This window comes from Ammodytes marinus (genome assembly GCF_949987685.1).
Source record: "Ammodytes marinus genome assembly, chromosome: 9".
NCBI lineage: Eukaryota > Metazoa > Chordata > Actinopteri > Uranoscopiformes > Ammodytidae > Ammodytes > Ammodytes marinus.
The window spans coordinates 1,630,415-1,658,408 of record NC_137213.1 but is presented as its reverse complement, the minus strand read 5'-3'; the positions used below and the strand labels follow the sequence as shown (position 1 = coordinate 1,658,408).

General features: G+C 40.3%; 1 protein-coding gene across 1 annotated transcript; it reads right to left on the bottom strand.

The window, feature by feature from the left end:
- Nucleotides 1-215: 215 nt before the first annotated feature.
- Nucleotides 216-25,128, bottom strand: gad3 (glutamate decarboxylase 3; the record flags this gene model as incomplete). Its single annotated transcript, XM_080034910.1, has 15 exons — nucleotides 216-389; nucleotides 6,881-6,970; nucleotides 7,435-7,542; nucleotides 9,010-9,159; nucleotides 9,513-9,591; nucleotides 10,345-10,409; nucleotides 11,353-11,469; nucleotides 11,854-11,908; nucleotides 13,131-13,210; nucleotides 13,985-14,100; nucleotides 18,719-18,831; nucleotides 20,116-20,206; nucleotides 22,696-22,831; nucleotides 23,463-23,569; nucleotides 25,029-25,128. 15 exons carry the CDS (start codon nucleotides 25,126-25,128, stop codon nucleotides 216-218), a joined length of 1,581 nt encoding a protein of 526 aa, XP_079891036.1.
- Between the last annotated feature and the right edge of the window lie 2,866 nt (nucleotides 25,129-27,994).

Sequence of the window (27,994 nt, the reverse complement as noted above, 5' to 3'; positions counted from 1 at the left end):
GTGTCTTTAAAAAAAGGGTAATGTTTAATGCTGTAAAATGATCAAGTTTAAATGGTATAGAGGGATAATAATAGAGGGAAATAGAGGGACTAACGCAAAACTAAGTAATGGTCAAAAGCATGTGCAAAAATGTTACACAAGCTGGATATGATGTGGAGTAAATTTCCCAGTAAAACAATGTGGTCTCAGTGATTTTCCTTCAGAATGTCTTGAAGTCATAAGTCATGACCCAGCCGCACGATCTCATCCAGAAGGAAGTGGATGTCCTCTGGCTGTGTGGCAGGGTTGGACAAGACACACCTGAAGAAGTTGACTTTGTCCCCTAGAGGCTGGTAGCCAATCAGAACAGAGCCTTTCTCCATCATCCTGCCTTTGATCAGAGGGGCCACCTACAGAGACAGACAAAAGATCACTATCCAATATATGAAATGAGGCCCTGTTCTCACGGCAACACGAAACGGTGCAAATGCGGTTGCACTATATCATGTACATGAAAACAGCAAACGCAGGCATGAAACCGCAAGTTTTTGAGATCACCTCCCAGGGAGGATTTTTTGGAAAACGGTTTTGGTTTCTTGTAAACACCGAAACCATTTCCCCTGGTAACGCTGACGTCACGGCTCCACCCTCACACATGCGCATTGCGTTTGGAGATAAATGGGCATGCGCCGTCTTTGTAGGTCCATGTGCGCCAGTTGGAAAACAACAACAACAATGGCGGATCACCGAGCTGTATTCGCTGTGCTGTTGCTGATGAGTTTGTTATCGTGCCGACAATCGCTCCTACAACAAAATATGGAATTGCTGCACCAATGCTGTGAACAGCGGACACGCCATGTTTGTTGTTGTTTTTCACAGAGCTGAGAAAAAGAATCGTTCTTGCGCAGGCGCGCCTTTTTATTCAATTCTTACAGCCGACACCGGATGCACCGGAAATGCTATTTACTACTACCTTGTACCGCCAACTGCTGGCCTGGCATGCTTACTACATCGATTTTGTCCCGTTTCCTCTGAAAACATGTGTACGGGTGAAGATGTCAGATAAATTGTGTCTGAACAGGGTTTAAAAAAAAAAAAAAAACGGGAAAACTGTCACGTTTTCACCGTGAGAACAGGGCCTGAATCTGAAGCAGTGGTGCCGGAACATTGTTAACCCAATGAGTACAGAGTGCTTTCACACCTGCCTCGTTTGGTTCAATTGAAACAAACTCAGGGTGTGTTTCCACCTATGCTGAGGTGCTGCTGTACAGCTGACAAACCACACAAAGATGCAGTGTGTTAGTATGCTCTCTATGGAGCAGCGGTAGAAGGGCACAATCGGTTCCTGTGTGAGGTGGTTCTTCCTGAGAATCCAATTATTGGGGATTCCTAGGGTTACATTTACAGTGGATTGAAAAAGTATTCATACCTCTTGAACTTTTCCACATAGTCACATTACAACCACACACTTACATTTATTTTATTGGGATTTCATGTGATAAACCAACACAAAGTGGTGCATAATTGTGAAGTGGAATGAAAAATTAAATATGATTTAAATTATTTGTATCAATAAAAAGCTGAAAAGTGTGGCGTGCAAAAGTATTCAGCCCCCCTGAGTCAATACGTTGTAGAACCACCTATCGCTGCAATTACAGCTCCAAGTCTATTGGGGTATGTCTCCACCAGCTTTGCACATCTACAGACTGACATTTTTTGCCCATTCTTCTTTGCAAAATAGCTCAAGATTCAGATTCAGTGTCAGATTGGATGGAAAGTGTCTGTGAGCACCAATTTTCAAGTCTTTCCAGATATTCTCAATTGTATTTAGGTCTGGACTTTGACTGGGCCATTCTAACACATGACTATGCTTTGATCTAAACCATTCCATTGTAGATATGGCTGTATGTTTAGGGTAGTTGTCCTCCTTGAAGATGAACCTCCACGCAGTCTCAAGTCTTTTGCGGACTCTAACAGGTTTTCTGCCCTGTATTTGGCTCCATCTATCTTCCCATCAACTCTAACCAGCTTCCCTGTACCTGCTGAAGAAAAGCATCCCCATAGCATGATGCTGCCACCACCATGTTTCATGGTAGGGATGGTGTGTTCAGGGTGATGTGCAAGGTATGTTTTCTGCCACACATTGCATTTTGCATTTAGGCCAAACACTTCAAGTTTGGTCAAATCTGAATATCCTGTGTCCCCCGAATGGCTTGTGGGAAGGGTTGCAGGAAGGTGCTCTAGTCAGATGAGAACAGAATTTACGTTTTGGGCCATAATGCAAAATGCAATGTGTGGCAGAAAACTAACACTGCATGGGGCAGAACAACCAGCAGGACAACTACCCTACATACAGCTAGATATACAATGGAATGTATATATTAGTGTAATATTTCAGTTTTTTATTTATAAAACAAATGTAAAAGCTTGTTTCATTTTCCTTCCACTTCACAATTATGCTCCACTTTGTGCTGGTTTATCACATGAAATCCTAATAAAATAAATGTACGTGTGTGGTTATAACGTGACAAAATGTGGAAAAGTTCAGGGAGTATGAATACTTTTTCAATCCACTGTATACAGTTATGTGAAAAAATTAGGACACCATTAAATATTCAGTTATTCATTAAGAAATGTTCCCATATCGATGTCCAATCTTGTTTTCATTAATCTCTGGAAAAGAAAGTGATCTAATTGCATTTAACAGCAAAAAAATAACATTGTTTTACTGATTAAACAAAAGATATCAACATAAATGCATATTCTCACTGAGGAAAAAGTTAGGACACCCTACCCCCTAATACCTAGCCCCTTTGGCTGAAATAACTTCAGTAAGACGTTTCTTGTAACCCTCTACCAGTCTCTGACATCGGTCTGAGGAAAGTTTGCCCCACTCCTCAATGCAGAATGCTTAAACCTATGTGATGTTTTTTTTTTTTTTTATATTTTTTGGGCATTTTATGCTTTATTGATAGTGTAGAGACAGAGTTGAAATGGGGCAGAGAGGGGAGTGACATGCAGAGAACGACCGTGGCCTGGAATCGAACCCGGGTCCGCTGCTGGCCGAGGCCCATGGGGGGGACGCCCTACCAACTGAGCTAAGGCCGCCCCCACCTGTGTGATGTTTGAGGGTTAACATGGTAACTTATGTCCCTCCGCTTTTATGCAACCGGATCATGGCTAACGCAAGCCAGGATAGCCGAAATATCCTAGGTTAATCCCTTATCTTAGTTTGATGCAACAGGCCCCTGGACTCACCATTTCTTAGTTTTCAGCCAGTCCTTGGTGGATTTACTGGTATGTTTAGGGTCATTGTCATGACGCAGGGTCCAGTTCTGCTTCAGATTTACTTTTCTTACAGATGGTCTCACATGTATCCCTCTGATACACTGTAGAATTCATGATGGATTCTATGATGGTGAGCTGGCCAGGTCCTGCTGCAGAGAATCATCCCCAAACCATGAACTCTCACCTCCATGCTTCACAGTTGGTATGAGGTTCTTTTCCTGGAACTCTGTATTTGGTTTGCGCCAAACATGTCCTCTGTTCTGGTGTCCAAATAATTCAATTTTAGACTCATCTGTCCAAAGAACATTACTCCAGAAGTCCTGTTCTTTGTCTACGTTCTCTCTGGCAAACTTCAGTCTGGCCTTAATGTTTCTCTTGGAGAGTAAAGGTTTCCTCCTTGCACACCTCCTGTGAAAGTTCAACCTGTGCAGTCTCTTTCTGATTGTAGAGGCATGCACCTTCACATCAACAGTGGCCAGAGCCTGCTGTAGGTCCCGTGATTACATTTTAGGGGTTTTGGAGACTTCTTTTGGCATCTTGCGCTCTGCTCTCGGGGTGAACTTGCTTGGACGACCAGACCTGGGCAAGTTATTTTGAATGTCCTCCACTTGAACACTATTTTCCAGACAATGGAAATGGCTGATTTCAAAATATTTTGAGATCATTTTAAATCCTTACCAGACTCATAAGCTCCAAGAATCTTCTTTCTGAAGGCCTCACACAGGTCTTTTGTTCTCACCATGTTGTTCACTCTCACATCAACAGTCAGGAGCACACCAAAATGAATGTCTGAGGTTTAAATAAGCCAAACCTCCTTCAAAATGCTGAGTAACAATGTTCTTATCATGTGTACCTGATCTGAAACATTTGTGTGTGATTTCAGCCATTTTAAGTGGAACAAATGTTGGGGTGTCCTAATTTATTCCTCAACAGAATGCGCATGTTTATTTTATTACATTTTACAGAAAGTTTTAAACAGTATTTTCTTAGGTTTTACTTAGTTATGTGTATTACTTAAATTTCTCAGTTTTTTTAAATGTATATTAAATATCCATATGTCTAAATATGTTAAAAAACACACATGTTTTCAAAGGGTGTCTTTTGTGTCTTGTATGATGTCAAAGGTTTTTCAGGATCTTCTTCCTGTCAGACGTGAGCAGGGCTGACTTCAGGTCTGCGCTGCCAGGACAGAGGTGTGAACGCTCTCACTTGTTACCATGGGAACCTGATTGAAAAGAGGCATACCTCCAACAGGCTCACGCCACGCCGATAGTGTGAACAAGGAGTTAGGCTCCTTTCCTGTTTGTATTTCTTTTGTTCACTAGAGCTGATTGTTGACATGCTGTAGCTACAGTGGAGGAAATAAGTATTTGATCCCTCACTGATTTTGTAAGTTTGCCCACTTAAAATGAAATGAGCGGTCAATAATTTTAATGCTAGGTTTATTTTAACAGTGATAGACAGAATATCAAACAGAAAATCCGGAAAATCACATAAAAATGCATTTTCATTGAGTGAAATAAGTATTTGATCCCCTATCAAAACATTGCTTAGTACTTGGTGGAGAAACCCTTGTTGGCAAGTACAGAGGTCAGACGTGTGTTGTACTTGATTGCGCACATCTCAGGAGGATATTTGGACCGCTCCTCTTTGCAGATCCTCTCCTAATCGTTAAGGTTTCGAGGCTGTCGCTTGAGCTTCAGCTCCCTCCACAGATCTATTGGATGAAGGTCCGGAGAATGGCAAGGCCACTCCATGACCTTAATGTGCTTCTTCTTGAGCCACTCCTTTGTTGCCTTTGCTGTATTTTCAGGGTCATTGACGTGCTGGAAGACCCATCTACGACCCATTTTTACGGACCTGGCTGAGAGAAAGAGGTTGTCACCTAGTATTTCATGGTACATGGCCCCATCCATATTTCCTTTGATGCAGTGAAGTCCACCTGTCCCCTTAGAAGAGAAACACCCCCAAAGCATAATGCTTCAACCTCCATGTGTGACTGTGGGGATGGTGTTCTTGGGGTAATAGTCAGAACTCCTCTTCCTCTAAGCATGGCGAGTCACTATGATACCAAATAACTTGATTTTGTTCTAATCTGACCACATCACCTTCTCCCAAGCATTCCCTGAGTTGTTCAGGTGTTCATTGGCAAACTTCAGACGTTTCTGTACATGTCCCTTCTTGAGCAGGGGGACCATACGAGCACTACAGGATTTCAATTCAGTTCGGCATAGTGTGTTACCAATGGTTTTCTTGGTGACTGTGGTCCCAGCTGCCTTGGGATCATAAACAAGCTCCTCCCGTGTAGACCTGGGCTGATCCCTCACCTTTCTCATGATCATTGATACCCCACAAGGTGAGATCTTGCATGGAGCCCCAGACCAAGGGAGATTGAGGGTCATTTTGTGTTTCTTCCATTTTCAAATAATTGCACCAACAGTTGTTTCCTTCTCACCCAGCTTCTCGCCAATGGTCTTGTCTATTCCGGCCTTGAGCAGGTTTACAATCTTGTCCCTGATGTCCTTAGAGAGCTCTTTGGTCTTGCCCATGATGGAGATGTTGGAGTTTGATTTATTGACTCTGTGGACAGGTGTCTTTTATACAGGTAACAAGTTGAGACAGGTGTGTTTTATACAGGAAACTAGTTGAGATTAGGAATACTTTTTTAAAGCACGAGGACTAATCTGTGGGAGCCAGAATTCTTTATGGTTGGTAGGGGATCAAATACTTATTTCACTCAATGAAATGCAAAATAATTTATATATTTTTTAATGTGATTTTCTGGATTTTCTTTTTGATATTCTGTGTCTCACTGTTAAAATAAACCTAGCTTTAAAATGATAGACCGCTCATTTCTTTGTAAGTGGGCAAACTAAAAAATCGGTGAGGGATCAAATACTTATTTCCTCCACTGTATGTGTGTTACGTTAGTGACTACACTTCCCAGCACCTTAGCGCCAGGATATGATGTCATACAGGTGCACACGGACAGTAAGATGATTGACAGCAGCCGGGCAGCTGGAGGAGATTTGACACGAGAAGGATCGGCATTTGGCTCAAGAATAGCTGGCGTCAGTGAACAGTTATTTGGTTTAAGCTTTCACAACTACACTGAAGTGTCTCTTCCCTACCACACTGCTGAACGTAATATCATACGACTGGACTGGTGGCTCATGGGAGCTGGAGACGGGGCTCTTCTCACCAGCGGACTAGGTGAGCATACTTGGCCTCTGTCTCTTCAGCTCTTGCTGCATTTTCTTTTCATTGTATTGCAGTATACTGGAGCTTGAATGCTGGGCTGTAGTATAACAATATCTACTTCCTGTAGTTTTTTTTCTGTAACTAGACCAATTGAAAGGCAGTTCAGGAACTACGTTATTGCTCATGCCCCCGACACATCGGACCAATGAGTTAAATGAACGTTCTCACGTGGTTTATGCCGCTGCATTTTGGTTCGCTTGCAACCAGAGCAAAACAACGGCTGTGAAATAGAAGCGAACCAAAACAATTATCATTCCTGCATCTGGTGTGAATCATTTAAGAGGACTATAAGCCCACTACCAGGTGTGAATGCGCCCTGAGTCCACAGGATCCACTGATGTTGTGAGCTGACCTGATGGAGTCTTTGGTCTTGGTCCGGTCCGTGTGGCAGGCGTCTCACACTGGGAGGGATGTACCAGAAACACACGTTACTGTGTTCCGGCTGTGGGATGAAATGGCCCGTATAAATTGATTGGTGATTTAGATAAGTAGAACATAAAGAGGTACATAAAACATAAAACAGACTAGAATTGGGTCAAACATATAACATATGTTAAAATAATTACAATGAATAAAATCAAATGCTGTTGACATTATGCAACCTATACACAAGCAATTGGTCCAGGTTTTAAATGAGGGGTTGTCAAAGGTCACCAAATGATCACGCACCTTGGTGACCCATACAAGAGCCCTGACACAAGTCAGACACTGATGTGCCAAAATGGGGGATTTACTGTTCAGATAAAATACAGCAAAAATCCCAGAGGGACCAGGGTTAAGATGGTTACCGGGTGTTAAGAGTGACAGTCAAGTTGCATTGTTAGGCAGAGTAATTAACCTCAATCATTTAAGATGTTATACATTTGTGATAAACTTAAAATGATAAATCTTTCTGTACGCCCTTACTTTGCTTTTGAAGACCAATTCAAAGTGTGTCCTCCTCTGCAGCTGTTCATACAGATACTCTGCGTTCTCTAAGCATCTGTTGACCTGTGACCCAAAGCCCTCAGAGCCCTCAGAGAGATAGGGACACACACAAAGTTAAATAGGCAGGATCATTAATAGTCAATGACAGACAGACAGACAGACAGACAGACAGACAGACAGACAGACAGACAGACAGACAGACAGACAGACAGACAGACAGACAGGAAATGAGTGGGGGGCTGTATTAGCACAATATAAACAATAATAAATAATCCAGAATGAAATCCTGAGCTTAAAGCCAGAGTTTTCTGAGTAACAAACATTGGCTCTTTTTGAACCTGTCTAGATCACCATGGTAACTGATGGTGCACGACAATCCTCTGAGAGTTTGCGCTCAGTAAACAGACTGTTGCTTCTTTAAATGGGGAGTGAAAGACTTTAACGGCAGACCAATTAGGACAACGTTTTAATTAAAGAGCATGATTGATTTATAACCAAATCCATGTTCCTCAGCTAGTGATCACAGTTTAAATTATTATATCATTTCTATATTGAGATTAGGCTATTTAACGAGGCTCGTCTGAGACATTGGGAACATAATGATGGCGTAGCCTACAGCGTCACATTGCAGCATGATGACACACAGTAAATCTGCTCAGCGTCACAGATGTTAGAAAATTCCTGTTAATAAAAAAATAATAATGATGCCAAATTCATCTGAATGTAGAGCCTTCTGTATTAAATCAAAGGTTGCAAAATTATTGGCTATAATTTATCAGTATGAAATTTACTTGGATATGAAATGTGGTAGGTTATACAATCCTTCAGATTCTTTTTTAACATGCGGTAGATCAGACATACAATCACATTTGATCAGGTGACAGGTGTAACATAATAATGTCGCTGCAGGTTCACTGAAGCTGCTGCACAGTAGACTTCACATGTGTCAGAAATATGCACAAACAGTACAAACTTTAGAATATTGTAGTCTATTGAATGTATCACAGATCATAATAAATCAATACAAATCACTTTCACTTTGATGTGGCCAAAAAGTAAAATAATGCCCATGTGTCCTTTATTGAGGGACAGTGCCAGACCTAAATGACATTCCTGGGTAAATTGTTTAAATAAAATGTGTAGTTGAATTTCTTTACAGTGTAACGTTAGCTAGGCTACAGACTGATAGAATGAGTGGTAATATACAGTAAATGCTTTGCTTTCAGCAGTGATTTCTTTTTTCAACCGTTCAGAGCTGATAAACTGTTCGTCTTTGACCTGTCAATCCTTAAATCACCAATGTACAGACAGTAAAGGAGTTGTTGGAGCCAAATTTCAATCTAGCCATTACCCCTGGTAGTGCCACAGGTAAAGCCACTACAGGAGTCATTCTGAAGAAAGAAATAAGTTGATCTAGTGAAGAACCCTGGGAAGGGAAGTCTCCAACATTAACAGAAAGGTTCCTTCTTTCAGGAATACATTCACAGAACATTATGTGAAAACATCTTGAACCTTGTCACGTTCCTTACAATGATACTATGAATACAGGAATACCTTTGCCTTCCACATGAGCCACAGTTTAAAGACATCCACATGTCGGCCACACTGGATGCTCTTATCCCCAGTATCATAGCTCACATCGTAGGGTTTGTCTGTCTGGAAGAGGTACTCAGCCCCTGACTGATTACACTCCTGTAACAGACCCTGGAGAGAGAGACAGACAGACAGACAGACAGACAGACAGACAGACAAACACAGAGAGAGAATATTGAAATATATATTGATGCTTTGCTTTGGCAATATTGTTTTTTAAAACGTTCATGCCAATAAAGCCCTTTTTGTATTTGAAAAACACTAAAGGAGAAGTCAGACCATCACCTCCTCTTAATACATTTCAGGTAGTGTACTGATAGACACAGACATTCCCATCCCTGAAGCTAGCAAGCATGCTAGCATGGCTAAAAATAATTCTTACTACCTGTGTAAGAATAGCTTACACAGGTAGTGATGTAATTTCTATGTACATTTAAACTGAAGAGTAGAGGAAAATGTCTTACTCTCTTCTTGACGAGTATGACCGAGCACTGCAGAGGGACTCCCATCATCTTGTGAGGATTCCATGTTACAGACCAGGCTCTGGGAAAAGAATCATTTGTAATGTAACAACAAGTCCCTGACAGTGGAGCCGGCTGAAAAAAGGAGCCATGTTTGTCTCTCATATAATACAGATGCATCCAAAAAATTTCATGGAAAAGTCCATTCAAAAAAGGAAACATTCACATATTCTAGACTCATTACACAAAGTGAAACATGTCAGGGCTTTTTGCAATATTTATTTTCAAAATCAAAAGTCCAGTATCAAAATATCATAAATATTTCATAAAACCAATTTAAAAAAATAATTTACAATACAGAAATTTCGACCGAAAAGTATGTTTATTCAAGATTAATTTCACATTACGTCTAATGATCTTGAATATATGTAAGTTCCACTTTTTGAATTCAATTACAGAATAAAATGAACTTTTCCTTGATATTAAATTTTTTTAGATGAGAAGAAGCCTAAGCAAAACATTTACACACAGTCAAATACACACATTATCTGTGATGAGCGGCAACACACTTGGTGCTGTGGAAAATTACCAGGCAAGGAACTATACAAAAGGAAATCATATCAGTTGGTGTAAATGCTTTTTATCAGAGGAATGTCTGTTTAGTTGTACCATCCCATTGTAACAGTGGTTAGCTAACAGTGTCAGATGCCAGCGGGCTTTGCTCTTTTATTGAAGTTAAATTCACAGGGTCTCTGTAGTGGTGTACCACACACATTCTGAGAGCAAACAGAGAGCTGCTGTTTGAAGCGGTATGGTTGTGTGTGGACGCAGTTACCGTTCAACGCCCTGTAGTTTGATCCTGTGTCTGTGTGACATCAGCAGGCCTCCACCCCATGCTGCCTGAACACACATACAGGCACAATTACTTTGGTTTATTTGTTTATAGTTTGGTGGACAGTCCCCTTTGATTAACTTTACAATAAAAGGAGCAGCTTTAGCCTATTTGGCTCATTTCAAGCTGTAGTCCCCGCCGGCCAGTTGTCAGTGGGCAACCTAAAATACATCCGTTAAAATAACAAGAAAGAAAAAGTAAAATAAATGCAATAACTTGAAATACACACACACAAAATATACACAATCATTTCAATCCTACACATTTTGGCTGGGTCGAAAAATTCATGTAGTTTCCACAAAACTGAATTAGTGAGTCTCTAATAGTGAGACTCTTTAGTGGCCGTCTTTGTTCAAACTTTAAGTTTTATATACTATCTATGGTTGTAATAACACAGGACCGTGGCTGGAGTGTTGCCGTATACAGTATATTTTTTATATTCATAAAATGATGAGTTGGTTCATCAGTAACATGTAGACACCTAGATCTGCTAGGCCTTGTTTAAGAAAATTGACCTTCAATCTTTGTAAAATATTTACTTTAAATAAACCTTAAATAAGTAATTGTCTTATAGATTTGTCTTGCATTACAGTTTATGAGATATATATCAATGGTACAATTTCCCCAATGGTATTCTCTCTTGTGGCACAACTTACACCACAAGACGACTTTTTTTCCGAAAGCTATATTTCTTAAACAGTTTATTCCAGATCCAAAGTGTTTATTGCCAGGGATGCACAACATCCTGCAATATATGTAGTGTACATATTTGAGTTGGAGACATAACTGTCAAGGCCTCACTTTAAAATCACTTTGAGTAAAAAGTGGCACATCTCACCCCACTCTCCCCTATTTTGTTTCATCTTCTTTTATTTACTTTTATCTCTAAACGTAAAGTTGTCCTTTATTTTTATTCCTGAGAGATAGAGAGAAATGCATGGGAAGGCTTACATCAACATGCATCCACAGTGTGTGTCTGTGGCAGATGTCTGCGATGGCATTGAGCGGATCGAAGGCTCCGTACACAGTGGTGCCGGCTGTCGCATTCACATAGAATGGAACCAAACCCTGGAAAGAGAGAACTGACGTTGGCCTTTTCTCAATGCACACACAGTACAGACAGGTAGCAGATCGTTAGGAGATATTCACTGGTTTTGACTAAAAAGTGTTTTTACAACACCAGTCTCCAGAATCACTGACTCCACCTTTATCATATATTTGTAGTGTACTACATGTTTCAGATGTCTGTACTTGATCAAGCGTCACTGTATTTTAACACATTTCAATGAAATGAGGAATGAGACTTAGGCGATTAACAAAGCATTTGCATTGTGTTTTTATACTCGGAGATATGATAAAAATGTTGGTATCATTTTAAAAAGTTTACATACTGGGATACTTTGTTGTGATTTTCATTCATATCATTTTCTATTTCCTGCGTATGGCTCATACCTTCTGTTTAGCTGAAACAATGGAAGCATCAAGTTCTGCAGGAATCATTTTCCCACTTAAAAGACCAAGAGTAAAGAAATGTTTAGTAAACAGTAATAGACTGTCTAATCAATACATCATACATTTATAGGAAATTAGGGTTGCAAAATTCCGGGAATTTTCAAAGTTGGAAACTTTCCATGGGAATTAACGGGAATTTATGGGAATTAACGGGAATTTTGGGAATTAACGGGAATAAACGGGAATTTACTCAATTTAAAGCAAACCAAATGCACTAAATCCTTCTAACTATGTTATTTCAGTCCTGGCAAACGTTCTAGACAGTAAAAAGCAGTTTTTTCAACTAAGTTTTTATATATTTATGAACATTTAATTTCAAATCAGATTTTTTTTTAAGTTTATTGAGACACCCAACTTGATTTCATATATTGATTTTTACTAGACCAGGTTTACAGAGGCTTAAACAGTGATTATAAATATAGTTGGGGAAAATATATTTGAGCAAAATCTTGACTAAAATAACCAGATTTTATGCAAGTAACCTTGGCAAGTTGCACATAGCACACATCCTACTGCAGGGGTACTGAGGCCATGCCCTCTACATGCTCTGTGCATTCCTCCATCACATGGGGGGCATTTGACTTTATTTATTGAATAGGTTGGGTCAGACAGATGAGTAATATTTAACTCAACATTCATCTTTTTGTTGTTCAGTGAAATTAAATTGTTCATAAAATAATCAAAACATGATAAAGTTCTTACAAATAAATCTGTTCAAATGTAATGATTTTTAATTGTATTATTTTGCATGGATGTCTGCCTATGACCAAACATAGTGTTTAAATGTTTAGATTTATGTTTGCATATGAAAAAAAAATAATTTAAATTACCGACATTTAGTTAATTCCTATAATTTCCAATTTTGAATATTCCCAAAATTCCCGAGCGAAAGTTCCCGTGGAAAGTTTCCGGAAAGTTTCCGGTAATTTACCGGAAACTTTCCACCCCTTTGCAACCCTATAGGAAATCAATTTGACATACGCCTGACCCCAGCTATCTACAAGCTAAAATACATAACATTCTGGATGCACAATAGATAGGAAGAATTCAAAGAATTGACTATCCACTTAACATGTATGGGTACTAGCACACAAGCATGGAAAAATCCCCCCAAAACCTACATACACATAACAGGCTTCAACAGGTGAGCAATCCTATCTCTTGTCCTGCATCACATTGACTAACATATTGACTCAGGGAGTGTTTGACTTACCCACCTTTCATCACATTTCACCACCAGCACATTCTCACAGCCAAGCCCCAGCACAGCTGCAGACTGCTTCACTGAATAGTGACTCTGAATGGGTGAGACCACAGCTGTTCATTTTACATTTGTGTCATTTCAATGCTCTGACCAACAGGTACACTTTGCATTCTGCTGAAACAAGTGTTTGAATGTTTGCTTGTAAAAAGAAGTTCCCAGGTGCACATACAAGTTAAACTGTGTGCAGACAGCATCAGAGCAGATTACACAGTGGTCAGGTTGGGACACCAGGATTGTGAGGTTAAATTTATATTTCCTAAGAGTGAACTTTCATGCTTGATTAATAAGGAAGGTACATATTACAAGTCTTAAAGAGGAAATGATTGCATAACACAAACCTATAACTGTGAAAATATTAAATATATATCTAATAAAAGCAAAAATGCTCCAAAAATAATCTTTTAAAAAACAGATTACTGTCTGGTGGTGTGAAAATTCTCTAACAGAAAAAAATATATATTTTCAAACCTAAATTAAATCTTTGTTTACATTTCTTTGCTCAATCTCAGTAGAAGTTTGATCGCAGCTATTCACAAAACAAAGCTATCATATTCATTTTATTTTTTTATTATTATTTATGTACAGTACGTGGCGAAAAAAATACTTTTTCCTGCTGGCCCTGTCTTGACTTCTGCCACAGCGACAACCCCCCCCCCCCCCCCCCCCCCCTCCCAAAACTCCTTCTGACTGTGCTGACCTCCATCTCCATAAGGTAACACACTAACTATGCAGAAGTAGCCTAATACAACACATTTAAGGCTGAATTGACATACTCCTGGTGTGGTAGTGAGTGTGAGATGTGATTACATGTTGTGAGGTGAAGAGGGCCAGCCTGGGCAGAGCACACATCCCTCTGGCCTTCACCTCTGGGTAGAAGTGATACCTGGCCACCAGGATGCTGTACAGGTTGGAAATGCTGCCTCCTTTAAGAAGAATCAGAAATACTTTATTGATAGAAACACACACGTAGAGAGAGACAGGTGTAAAGAATATGTGCATACAGTTTTTTTCGATCGCTAACCCACAGTGGGCACAACTGTAGCTCAATGTGCAAAACTCTAACTACAGTCTGCACTACCAACAGTTACTGGAGCTGAACAGTTCACTTCACCTGCAAAACAGGTTCAGTGCAGAAAACACTATGAACCAGCCTCATTGAGATAAAACACACTGTCACTCAGAACACACTCAGAGTATAAACACTAGCATCAAACCCCAATACACACATTACAATTTTTTTTTTACAGTTTTGAATAATTTGAGTTACTTCACACAAATAAAGTAATATTTTCTTTGAGGAAAGAGTGAAATTAGTTCACATGAAATAGTTTATTTTGTAACATACCAGTTATGTTTAGGTAAACAAAAATAAATGAAAATCAGAAGTTTGCTTCAATAGATACATCTTTTTATGTTATATTTTATTGATAACATTTCCAAATGTAGTATTTATCTGTGTAAATATTCTATAATTGTAATACAGAAATCAATTCCTGTAATGTTGTCATTTACTGTAAGGATGCAACTCTTACGTTTTTGTTTGCTGGAAAATACGTATTACAGAAACAACTTTAGATCTTTGCAGATTGGGTTGCACCCTCAACTCTGCCTCTCTCAATGAGAGACCATGATTCACAACAGGGTCAGTGTTGCCCTCACTGTATTTCATCAGAAATTACAGCTCAATGTCTTCTAGGTCTTCCTCCACACACGTCTCACTGCTTCTCTTCTCCCTCCAACAACCTGTCCTTGGTCAATTTCCCCAAAAAATGTTTTTGTTGAGCTTTCCCTATACTGTATATACTGTATGTTCACTAACAAGTCTAAAACAAGACACCATCTAAGTGTTTCAGTTAAAATTGTAATCTGCAGTGTTTGAAATGCACTAGGCTGATGTGGTTTACAGTTGTGACAGCAGTGTGTTAGGATTTGAACAAAGTGCTAGAAATCCACAGTGTTGTGCAGGCTGAGGTTAAGCCAGTGCTTCTCAAATGGTGTGGCGCGCCCCCCTGGGGGGGGCGCCGTGATTTGTCAGGGGGGGGGGGGGGGGTTGCGCAGGCTGCCTTGATTTCCAACTGACTTTTTTTATAAGTGCTAGCAAGCGTGATGTGTTCTTGTGTATGGTCATAACCGCGCGAAAGGCCGCGATTTGCAGTAAATAAATGTCCACATGTGTCTCTGTAGGCTATTTAAAAAGAAATCAAGCAAGTAGACTAATAATAACATTAATGAATTATTGGTTATCGCATCACAGAAGGCCTATTGGCCTATAATAATAATAAAAAAAACACCAACTATGTTTACAGTTTAAAAATGTTTTGAATGAAATGCAAACCTCAGTGAATCATTTGCTCTCGTTTCTCTGTCCTGAGATTCACACAGACTGAGCAGTCTTGTTTAAATGTTACAAATTGAGCTAATAAACTGAACTTTGATTTTTTTTGCTGCAGAAGTTATCTCAGCTAATTTTTGTTATCTAATTTGATAATAAGGTGATTGTATGCAGAATGCTCGTGCCAGAAACTCATACAGTGGTTTAGTACAGATAAATAAATAAATAAAAACAGGTTCTCAATAGTATTTCAATTTAGGGGGGGGGGGGGGGGGGGCGCGAAAAAGGGGGGACATGACAGAAAATAATTGAGAACAACTGGGTGTAACATGAGTTACTGTAGGTGTGTAGAGTTTTGAAAACTGTGTTTAAGCAATGAAAAACGAGCTAGAGTTTGGTCCACATGAACTGCTGCTGTGCATAGCGTTGTTAGAGTTTTGCACATGTCGCTCCAGTTGTGCCCACTGTGGTTTAGCGATCGAAAAAAACTGTAATGCCACAAGGTTTAACCTTGTGTTTTTATACACTATCTGTGGGTTTAACCAACAATACAAATATTGAATAAGAATAAGAAGTAAAAAGGTGTGAACATCCTACTACAATATGTACACAATATGTAAGTACTGAAAAATGACTAGATTATAAGAGATACGTAATATGTACAATACAATAATAAAACCTATAAAACAGATGTAGTTTATAGAGTAGCTAGCAGTAACACCGTGTGAGCATCAGAGACTGTAAATAAATATGAAAATACCAAGTGTATTTTGATGGAATACATTGTTTCAAAGTATGGTATCATCATTTATTTTTGAGTTTGAGTTTTTGGGTTTCAAAGTCAACATGTATTATTAGCAATGTTATCAAGACTGTAATTATGTAACTATGTGTAATAATGTATGTACTATGTATGTGTATGTGCATGTGTATAGGTCATATTTGTGTATGTGTGTACTTCAGGCCTTTGTGTTTGTGTGTCTATGTTAATAAAATATGTATATTTCTTCTTCTAACATGGCTGTCAAGTTGGTTTTACAACAACACACTTCAATATACTTGACTACATGTACAGCTGTGCTTTGGGCTTTGGACAAACATAGTGAGAATAATGCTTAATATATTGTCAGTGGAGTTATTGCAACTGCTGTTAACTGCTGCTTTCATCAAAATAAAAGTTCCTTGGGGTGCTAGTGAGCAGAGGCCTGTTTCAGGTAGCTGGTTTTACATACTCTGAGTTGGTCAACTCAGAGCGCAGGGTTGACGAGCAACTCTGGGTTTTGGGTTTCAGAACAGTGGATCAGCGTTGGGTTTATCAACTCTGAGCGTGTTCACTCTGGGTGGAGCGTGTGCGTAAAAGCCATCGTCAATGGATCGCTGATAACATGATTCACCATGGAAACAGAAGAAACAAATGATTGATCCTCCCACTTCTCCACTTCTCAAAAAAGAAAAAAGAAATCTCCGCTCCTCCCACTAGAGTTAGAAATATTAACGAATGAGCTTATGGTAGCCTATGGAGAAGAATTAACGGGGATATTGTCTCATAACTCTGATCTAATCACCTCGGCAATTCAGAAAAAAACAGAGCAAACATTTTTTGTCAAGAGAATAATTTTGCTTCCTTATGAGAAGCCATAGTCTATTTTAAAAAGTTACGCATATCAGCTGTAAAGTAATAAAGCTGGCGCGGCACAGCATCGCTGACAGTGTTTTATATTCGCTGGATAATATGTTGGAAAGCAATGGCCTAATATTGTGCAGTAAACAGACACATTAGGTGACTGTTTCCATTGAAGAGCCTGATTGATTTATTACCAGATCCATTTTTCTCAAGTGATCACAGTTTAAATTATTATATCATTTTTATATTCATATTAGGCTATTTAACGAGGCTCGTCTGTGACTTTAGGATCGCACAAGTGAACAGTAACGATCTCGTGCAGCCGCAGCGTTACATGAATCCACCTGACATAAATCTGTTCAGTGGCACAGACGTTAAAAAGCATACAATACAAATAGGTTTACTAATCTGAATGTAGAGCATGTCTCGATGTGTAAGGTGGCCGCCTATATGAACGGACCGAGGGCTGAGAACAAGGCTACTGATCAGATAAATGATCGGTCAAACGTAAAATCATCAGGAAATGATAAAACATCCCGATGGAGATTTCTATGGAGTGATTTTGCTTCAAACTGTACAGGGACGCGTGTGACAGTGACACTCTTTCTTCAGTCAGAGCTGCAGCGTAAAGTGAAAACAAACTCAGGGTAGGTCTAACCACCTATCCAGCAGGTTAGACCCACGGCGTATGTTGCCGCAGTAACTGACTCTCGGTTGCGCTGAACCTGCTACCTGAAACGGAAAACCCAGAGTTTCCACTAACTCAGAGCGAACAAACTCTGGGTTGCCTCAAAACCAGCTACCTGAAACAGGCCTCAGGCCATGGAGTAGGTTGTGTTTTTACTCAGCTCCTCCAACTTCGCTATATTTAAATAAAAAAGGCTAGTTTTTAATCCTTTAGATGGTGGCAAATAACGCATAAAACTCTTTAAGATGGTGAGGAGTCTAAAGAAAAGAACATTCTGATTAAGTTAAACATATTTGCAAGTCAATTAATACATGTTTGTGGATAGTGTGAATCATGGTACACATTTGTCAATTGTATTCTGTGCTTTTACAACATTGCTTTGCTTTTACAGATAATAATGTCCAATAAATGCTCTGACATCTGGCTCATAGAGTTCTCCAGGAGCCTACTTTAAAAAAAAATCGACATGAGATTTCAGGGAAAGCAAAGAAGTTTAATCAAATATAGCAGCTCTTCCTAGACTATATCAAAGTTTTTTTGAGAAAAAAAAAGTAATATTTTTTAACCAAAACAATTCAAACCTATTTCTCAGTGTCATTATTTCTCCACCCCAGACAACTCAAGCTCCGGATCATCAATGTGTGTGTGTGTGTGTGTGTGTGTGTGTGTGTGTGTGTGTGTGTGTGTGTGTGTGTGTGTGTGTGTGTGTGTGTGTGTGTGTATTTTTTGTGTATCTGTCTTGTTAGGGTTTGCTATGTTTGTTAGACTTTAAAAATGTAATTAAAAAAAATAAAATTAAGGTTTTTCTACTTAAATAATGACTTAAAGAAAAGATTGCAAAATAAAAGTTCCTCCATAATCGGCCCATGTGTGCTGTGCCCTCCTGGCATGTTTTACCTGGACAGAAGAGTCCGTCTCCCTCATGGTCAGACCATCCCACAATGCTTTGCATCTTCTTTAGCAGAACATCCTCCATTAGGATGAAAACAGGAGACACTTCATATGTAAACCTAGTAAAGAAATAAATGGTATTTTATTGTATTATATAATATTATACAATATATCATACAATAATTCATAGTTTAAGGCGCACTCACACAAAGTTTCCCTGTACCGTACTCAAGCTCGATTGCCCCCGTATGCTGCTCTCACCTTATTATCTCTCTCCCTCTTCTATTAGCCCACACCTAGGCCTTCACATACTACGTTCATTCTCACACATATTATGTTCAAGTCCAAGTGATGGGCAATTCTGGTGACAACTAGTAAGGCAGCGGACGTTTACACGTTTAACCGACTATGTGCATCCATCCCTAATAAATTGACGTCAGGATTGTCGTCTATGTGCGTGCTTGTGTGTGTGTCGTCTTATTATCATCTCTCCTTTGGTCTGAGTACACCTCTCCCAGGTGTGCCGTGGCCGAGGAAGTGTACCCTGCTTCAGTACTTCAGTACTTCAGTACGGTTGGCGCACTCACACCGGTCAAATGATCTAGACTTTAGGGGGCAAATGTACTGCACGGTACAGATGGCCTAGTGCGAGTGCGCCCTAAAGGTGAAGTGTACCATTCTGGAGAACATTAGTTAATATCTCTTCATTTCCGCTACCTGTCCGTTTAAAAAGCCTAGCTCATGAGGAGATATTCAGATTTTGACAACAAGCATACTGTGTGTATATGGTAATTATAATTGTATTGTGGAACTCCTGAGCATCCCAAACTAGACATTATTATTATATTAAGCAATGTATTGTATCTCATAAGCAAATGTTCTAATGTTGCTTATTAAAGCTGGGGTGGGTAACTTTTTCACTTAATATTTGGCAAAAATGTCATATTAGCCTTTCAGCTATATGTAGGTGAAGTGGTCTGAGAATATCTACTCATCACTTTGCTCTCCCCTGCCTGTGTGAGCTGCCCCCAAAAATTGCCACCGCTCATGTACACTTTGACCAATCAGAGCGAGGCTCCGATTCTCCGTTCTTATTGGCTGTTGGGACTGTCCATTCACTTTGGCACCGATGTTGTTGGTGTAGAGCGTGTCAGGGAAGGACCAGAGAGAACACAAGTGGAGCAGTTGAGGTATTTGGATTAAAATCTCTATCCCAACTGCTATATTCTCCCAAATCATATACCCCAGCTTTAATCTTCAACTGACATCTTAGTTAGAAAAGGAACTAGTTGTAGTTGTTATTGAAATGTGTGGGAGTGCAAGTATAAAACAATGTAAATACTCAAGAAAAGAAAAGGTTCCTCCATGAAGCATTTCAGTAAATGTCCTGAGCTAGAGCTTACATGTTGGTGTTAGCTGTAGAAGTCAACCACTCGCCAGCTACACCAATCACGTCCAATCCTGAAGACAGCTGGTTGAAGAAACGGGGGTGACCTGGAAAGGCAAGAGTAAGATCATGTTGTGGCCCAAATCCAGAGGAAGCCCATCAAACTGACTATGTTAAGGCCAGGACACACCGGCCCGATAATCGGCCATCGGACATGGTTGGAGAGTCTGGAGGGGGTGGGGACACGAATCTGTTTGGTGTGTTCGGTGACGTCGGCCGTCGTAGATGGCGTCGGGCAGTCTTTCAGTTGGAGCAATTTGATTGGTGGAGGGCTAGCGAATCAGTGAAGCCCGGAAGTGAGGCGGGTAGCTGACAACAGTATCGCATCGCTAGCCATTGTTTTAATGTGTTTGTTTGTTTCGTTCAGCGAGTACTAGGGCTGGGCGATATGGACCAAATCTTATATCACGATATAGGTAATCTTATATCACGATATAGATATATATCACGGTATAGTATTTTTCCTTTAAATTCAATGGATTACAATAACCGTACTGAACTTTAATCACATTAGATTATTTTAATTTTTTGCTTGGAATTTAAATTTCCATAAAAAAGAGAAACTGGTGCAAAATACCACACCAGTCTGGCTATAGTCAGTCAGTGCAAAATAAAAATGACAGCATCAACCAAATAGCCTACATTTTCCAATTGATAGTAGCCTATATCAAAATAATGAAAGACTTGAATTTTACTGCAGTATTTGCTCATCTTCATTTAAAAAAGCTGTCAAAATTAACTAGTGAGCAAATGTCTGGTAATACTTTAACTCCAACTTCAACACAAATAATATTTTCAAGTTTGACATGTTTTAAAGTTACATAAAACCAGCCTTGCTGGCTGTCTCCAACAATAACAGCACGGGGTGAAGCCCCGAGTACATGCTAAAGATGTCATTATTAGCCAGCTAGCTCACGAGAGCAAACCCATGTAGTTTGCGGCTTAAAACAAGCCAACTCTGCGTCACGGCAACAGCACGCTGAAGCGCCGCACACAGCAGCAAGTTTCCTTTGCCCGATGACATTTTTGACCATTAATACCAGCTGCTCTGCCACCGTGACACGGAGTTGGTTTGTTAACTGTAGTGACGGCACACCGGCTAAACCATAGACATAATCGGCTAAACAGCTACAGCAACAGATGCGGCTTCTTCTGTTGAGGGTAGAGAAGCTGTATTACAGCCCAGAACTCTGCTGCAGAGCCCTCGTGTGGCGTGGCGGTGTAACTGCAGTGTAACTGTAGGGACTCGGAGGGACAGTTTCCTCCCGCAACATGAACTGTTTTTCTCCGCGGTATAAACGGTATGGCCAAATCTCTCCCGGTAGACACTTTCATATCGTCCACGGTATAATACCGTCATATCACCCAGCCCTAGCGAGTTCTCACATGCATCAACCCTTGTTGACACCATGCTCAACACTCTCTACTAAAAATGGTGCTCTTTATGGTCCATAAATATAAATACGTATTTCTATCTATGTTTATGGTCTAGAGAGCTGTCCCATCATTTACGGCTTCCGTATTTTTTTGGGCCACAATACAGATTAGCGCCGCCTGCTGTTATGGAAACATTACGTCCCGTGCAAGCGCAGAGCGTACGGAAAGTCAGCAGTCGGCTCTGTGTGTTCTTAGCACTTTTTTGGCAGCGACGGGCAGACTGGAGCTGCCTGAATCAGCAGACTCCATTTTCGGGCGAGGGTCGGTAGTCGGACCGATGTGTCCTGGCCTTTAAACCTTTTATATACTATCTATGTGTTAACCTCATAGCTGATCAAGCTCCTCCTGTGGAACACTTTCCCTGCGTTCCAATCCCCATACTTCCCTACTATTTAGTATGCCAGAAAAAGATTTAGGATGTCCCAATACATGCACATGCACATCAATTGTAGTATGCTGAAAACACATGTAAATGCCCCACTAACTCCAATAGCATTTTGGAGTATTCGTCTTTATTCTTGACATTTCTCTACATAATAGAAAATAAATCTTCCGTATCTGATCTTTTTTTCTCTCCCTTGGCCCTAAAACTCTTCTGTAATTTAGTATGTAGTGTAGTAAAAAGAAAAAGTATGTGAATTGGAACGCAGGGTTTGATTCTATCTGAAGTGTGTGAAATAGAAGATAGTAATCTGAGAGATGCACTGAGTATTGACTGGACATGTTCCAAGTGTTTCAAGATACTCCTAAATATCATTTTAAAAAACAACCACAGCACTCCAAACCCATTGTTTTCTTTGGACAAGCATTTCCCAAATGTGATACTAAACTCAGAAATCTTCTGACAGTCCGGCTGAGCGTGGCATAGTGGGGTGCCGATGAAATGCATTTTTTTAATGTTATTGTGCCGCACAATTAACCTTGAACTAGAGTGACTATGGTATGTATGTTTTATGTGATGTTTGCATCAGACACAAGGGCCTCATATACAGTACAAGTTCCCACAGGGCCCAGACCAGTCACCCCATCTGGATAGAGCAATCTAGAATTATAAAAGAAAATACTGTGAATGATGAAGTGTGTTTGGTTCCATACACACCTGTGTTGACCCCATACTTGAGTGTGTCTCTGCAGTCCACTAGGATCTGCTCCAGGGTCTCTGGTTGGTCTGGCAGCTCCAGACTGAAGCCCTCCAGACCCTCTCTCAGCTGGTGAGGATGATGGAAGTCCAGCACCTAAAACACACAGATACAATAACATGTACATAACACATTTACAAAGTCAAAATGATTTCTATAGCACATTTAAAAACAACATCAGAGTTCAAAGTTCTGTACAAGATACAATACAAAATAACATATAAGATACATGAAAAAAAAGTTAGGAGTGTCAAAGTCTCAACTTGTGTTAAAGGCCAACAAAAGTGAGTCTTCAGCAACATATTAAACTGTTCAACTTTACAGGGATCCAGGTTCTATTCATTCACACAGTCATACATGTACCCACTCAAACCTGCAAGGCTGTGATGTTGCTCACCGCAATGATGAAGTAATCCGATGGTTAAGATATTGACAGATCATTTCTGTTTCCTTGACAGTTTGAAAGCTTTTCTGTCCGACATGTCTGTTAACGTCTAACGTTTATGTTCTCGACAAATCGTTTATACATGTTTTTATGATATTTAACATTATTCTATTACATGTGTATGTGTCCTATTTCACTAGCATTATTATTGTTATTTCCACATAGTGTTCTATTTTGTCTCCATTAAATGCATTTTAAATTGACTTCATATTTTATGCACACTTTATATCTGCACTGTGTTTGCACTTCTGTCTCTCAGTGTGGATAGAAGGAGCTGCGTACCTTGGAGCTCCTCTGACTGGACTTGCAGATATAACCCAACAAGATGTCAACCATCTCCTGCAGGAACCGTCTGGTCATCTCCTCACCTCCTGCAGCTGGCAGTAGGTCTGTGCACACACACACACACATTTGTGTTACTTCCCCCCCTCATAAAACACCACCAAAACTCTAACTTTTAAATTGACATTCGTACTAAAAAGAAATTCAAAAATATTTAAAAAGCAAACAAACATGGGGGCGCTATAGTGTTGTGGTTAGAGCGACCCACCCCCATGAGGCACAGTCTTCATTGCAGCAGACCAGGTTAAAATCCAACCCATGGTCCTTCTTTGCATGTCATTCCCCTCTGTGCCCCATTTCATCTTTGTCTATCTTCACTATAAATACATTATTGAAATTGCCAAAAAAAATATCTTAAAAAAAAAAGAAAAACATAAAGTTGATATGGGGACAGTGGGCAACTGTTGATGCCTTTATGAAAGACTTGTGTGAGGTGAGGAAAGGGGGCCGGTGAGGCAGGGTGATGGTTGTTTCAGCGTTCTCTTCTAGACACAGAGTGATGTACAGCCCGTCCCAACCAGGGTGCTGACCCTTTAAAGGTTCAGTAAGCGGAATGGTCAGTTAAGCTAACTTCCTGTAAGTGACTGCAGTTAGCAGTCCCCTCCCTCGTCACCACATTAATGCACTGCGGTCTTTAAGCAGCGAGTTATCTAGCATCATCTTAGATCCATAAGTGTGATAAAACATGATAAAAACCATCAAAAAAGACAGTGGGAAGGATTTTTACCTGCTCCACCATTGTAGGCGCATACACATTCACCCATCCTTCGCTCTGCACGTGCACCGGCAGTGAGACGGGTGCCGGTTTGTAGCGTTATCTTTTCTGATTATCAGTAGTGGGATCCCTGAAAAATGTATTTGCCGATTACGTGCAGAGCAGCTGACTGAGAGATCGGCTTTATGAAACGCACACACTATATAAGTGATCACTGTATGAATATAGAGCGATTTAACACTTATATTAACATAAATAAATCGCTTACTTCACCTTTAACTCTCTATTCCTCTCTAACTTCTGTCTCATCAGTCCAAATCTAAATAAACAAGTGTTTTCTTCACTATCTGAATCAAATGCCAAACTATATGTTGAGTTTGTCAGCTCTGAGTGTTTAGTACACCTTGTGTGAGTGTTATTATGGGCTGTTTTTCACAGGTGACAGTGTTAAGAGAAAGTGTTCAATCAGAGTTTTGAGGATGAGTTTGGGGAGTTGCATGTGCATTGCTCAGTCTTTCTAAATACCTATTTCAAACAACACTTTTAAATACCTTAACTTTCACATTTGATACCAGCTGCTTTAGTTTATTGTTGCAATATCAGGACTTATTCCACTATTTCCTTGAAGGAATTGCTACTTGGAACGTTGGCAGGAACCCTATTGCTGGCATTAGATGAATAGAGGGAGCCCTGAATGTGGATGACATGTGGCCTGTGTATTTATTAATTTTTCCTTTTCAGGGTACAGGTTTTGTTGCCACCATGCCACAGAGTGTATGATCTTAACTCACCTTTGCTGTAGATGCTGGTGAAGTCAGTAGGTGTGTGTCTCCTGTCTGTGTCCTCCTGCTGTTTGTCTCTCCCCAGGACTCTGTCTGATAGGACCAACATACATGATGTCATGTGATCTGATGCTTCAGTACAGGCTGAATATCTATCTCTTTCATCTAGTAGGATACTCTGACGGTATGATAACCTTAAGCATAATACCATGGTTTAAGTATCACCGTATTGAGATTAAAGCTCCAAACTGTGTTATTTAGAAATGTCTGGGTAAAAAAACAACAATTATTTTCCCGCCTGAAGACAATCTTTTTTTTAACAACATAAAGAATATTCTGAATATTGATAAACTTGTATGATAACATTTTACAATAAATAATTAAATGATCTTAAACAGAATTCATTTAAAAACAGTCCTAAAATACCCCTTTCACACCAACAGGAACCAAGAGCCAGCTCCAGGCTGGTGCTGGGGCCCGTTCAAAACTGGTTGCAGCCTTATACCATTTATGAACCGATTGGTTTCACACCATCCAGAGCCGACAAGAGAGCAATGTCATCATGACGTCACTGTAAACGTCTGTGTACATCGCCCGACAGTGCTGCTCTATTATGTTGTGTTTACATCTCGTGTTTTTAAATATGGCGGGCATGAGGTTTGAGTTGCTCTGGTTGGTCAGGATAATCCCTCCCCCGGCCCTTGACGTAGGCGGTTTACATTTTCTAGCCCAGCTCTATCCTGGAGCTGGGATCGAACCGGTTTTTACAGCCCGGAGCCGGCTCTCTGGCGGTGTGAAACCAAAAAACTGGCTCTGACTTGGCTCTAGCTCCGAACTAGCTCCGATTTTGCGGCGGTGTGAAAGGGTAAGCAGCTCAACAAGGTTTTTAAAGACATGCTCACTTTCTGACATAGGGGACTCTTTTCTGGGCTCAGCTCTTAGGTTTGGAGGGCTTTGGAGTGGAGGGTGTCTCTGGGGCTGGATTTCACATGGTTAAAAAAGTTGAGCTTTCTCTTTTGAATGTTCTTTCAGTGCATTCACTGCCATGTTGAAACTCCCTGATGCTGTTATGGTTATACCAAAGTAGGTATAACTCATGCTGTGTTCAATGACATGGTTATTAATGGTAAATTGGTGTTTGTTCTCATGACACCTGGGGCATTTTTGAAAGATGACATTGGTGTTCTTCATGTTTACTGCCAGGGCCCAGTTCTGACAGTACTGTTCTACTACGTCCAGCTGTTGCTGTAGTCCTTGTTCAATAGGAGACAGTAGAACAAGGTCATCAGCATAACACAGAGACTTCACCTCTCTATCTAGGAGGGAGATGCCAGGAGCAGCACATCTATCTATCTATAAAGCAAGAAACGTCTGTGTCTCTGTGTTTCTGTGGCTCGAATATCTCTCGGACTGTTAGTCAGATCGGCCTTAGCTTCCGGATATGGCTTGCATACGGCACGAAAGTGTGCATCCTTGATTGATTGTAAAGTTTTTTGGACCAAATATGTAGAAGTTATCATATTAATATCATGCTGGCGGCGAATACATGCGCGCACTGAAGGCCACAGTAACGACGGGCATGAAGTAGTTTCCGGCTAAACCCCGCCTCCCTCTGATTTGATTGGCCACTGCGACCAAAGCATGAATTTACGAGCGGGACACACACAGCAGACTCATTCAATGCACCCAACTTTCCAAACATAACGTTCTTAAAGAGGACCTATGATACTTTTCGACTTTTATGACCTATAAACGTTGTTATAATGATTTATAGTCATGTTTAACCATACTAGAGTATCAAATAATTACGTACATGCATTTCGACGTATTCCCTGCTGACCGTCTGGGGTGGCTATGCAGAGCTATGGCAGCCGGTCGAGCCGAACTTGTTCAAATTTCCGGGTTTTCTCTGTCACGCTCGGGTCGTTTCTGTCATGTTTCCAATGTTTGGTAATGCTGCCGCTCAGGCAAGCTCCGGCTGCATGCCCCCACCTTCCTGGAAAATTTCCCGCCGCTGGAAGGAAGGTAACCAATCACAACGGAGTGGGGTTTGCAGCAGGGGGGGGGAGGGGCGGAGAAGCTCAAAGCAGTGTGTAGAGAGAGACTGCTGTGCTCCCTAGGGTAAGAGGAAGAGTGTCCCGAAAATCTACATAGTTTTTTGTGATGTGATTTATGTCAGGTTGCTGTATAGCAGTTTTTAACAAGAAATTAAGACCAGAAAAGTAGTATAATAGGATCTCTTTAAACCTTTCCACAGACATCACCAACTCCTCAAACCTGTCCACTTTAGTGTTAAAGATCGCAAGTTACGCTATTTTCACTGTTATAGAGTTAATGTATAGTTAAACACTTATGCGACAGTGACGCTAATGTAGTGGTTATGGGCTCATTCAGATTAAATCTGCTATTAGGAATTAATCTGAAAATAACAATACATTAATAATTTACTAAAGTTGTGCAGGGACGCCACCATTCACTTAAGAATGGAAAAATAATTGCAAGTTTGTCTCATTTTATCAATGGTTTGTGTAGATGCAAATTAACCGGTCCTTCACACCTTCCTCCCTGTGGTGGGGGAAGAGAGGGAAGAGAAACAAAAGGAGCCTTTGGCCAAAGGTTCCTTTAAAGGTAATTCAAATCAACATAAATGTTTGGGTATCTAACCAATAAGTTCAATGTAATATCACAGTATTGTAAACCCAATTACAAAGTAACAATGTAAATATACATTTCCAAGTTAACAGTCTTTTAAGCCATGTGTTCTTGCTAAGCTAAGCTAACTGCCCAGTAGTTCATACGATACCCAATGTTGGTACACAGCGTTCGTTGCCGTGTTGGAGACTGATCGTTATGGCCTGGGACAGGGTTTTTGCTTTGTCCAGTCCTGTTGCAGTTCGGATGAACTGGTCCTTTGGTTCTTCAGTAGCGGCGTGCTACCTGGCGTTGTTGCCTCTGGGCTACGGTTGATTCTTAGC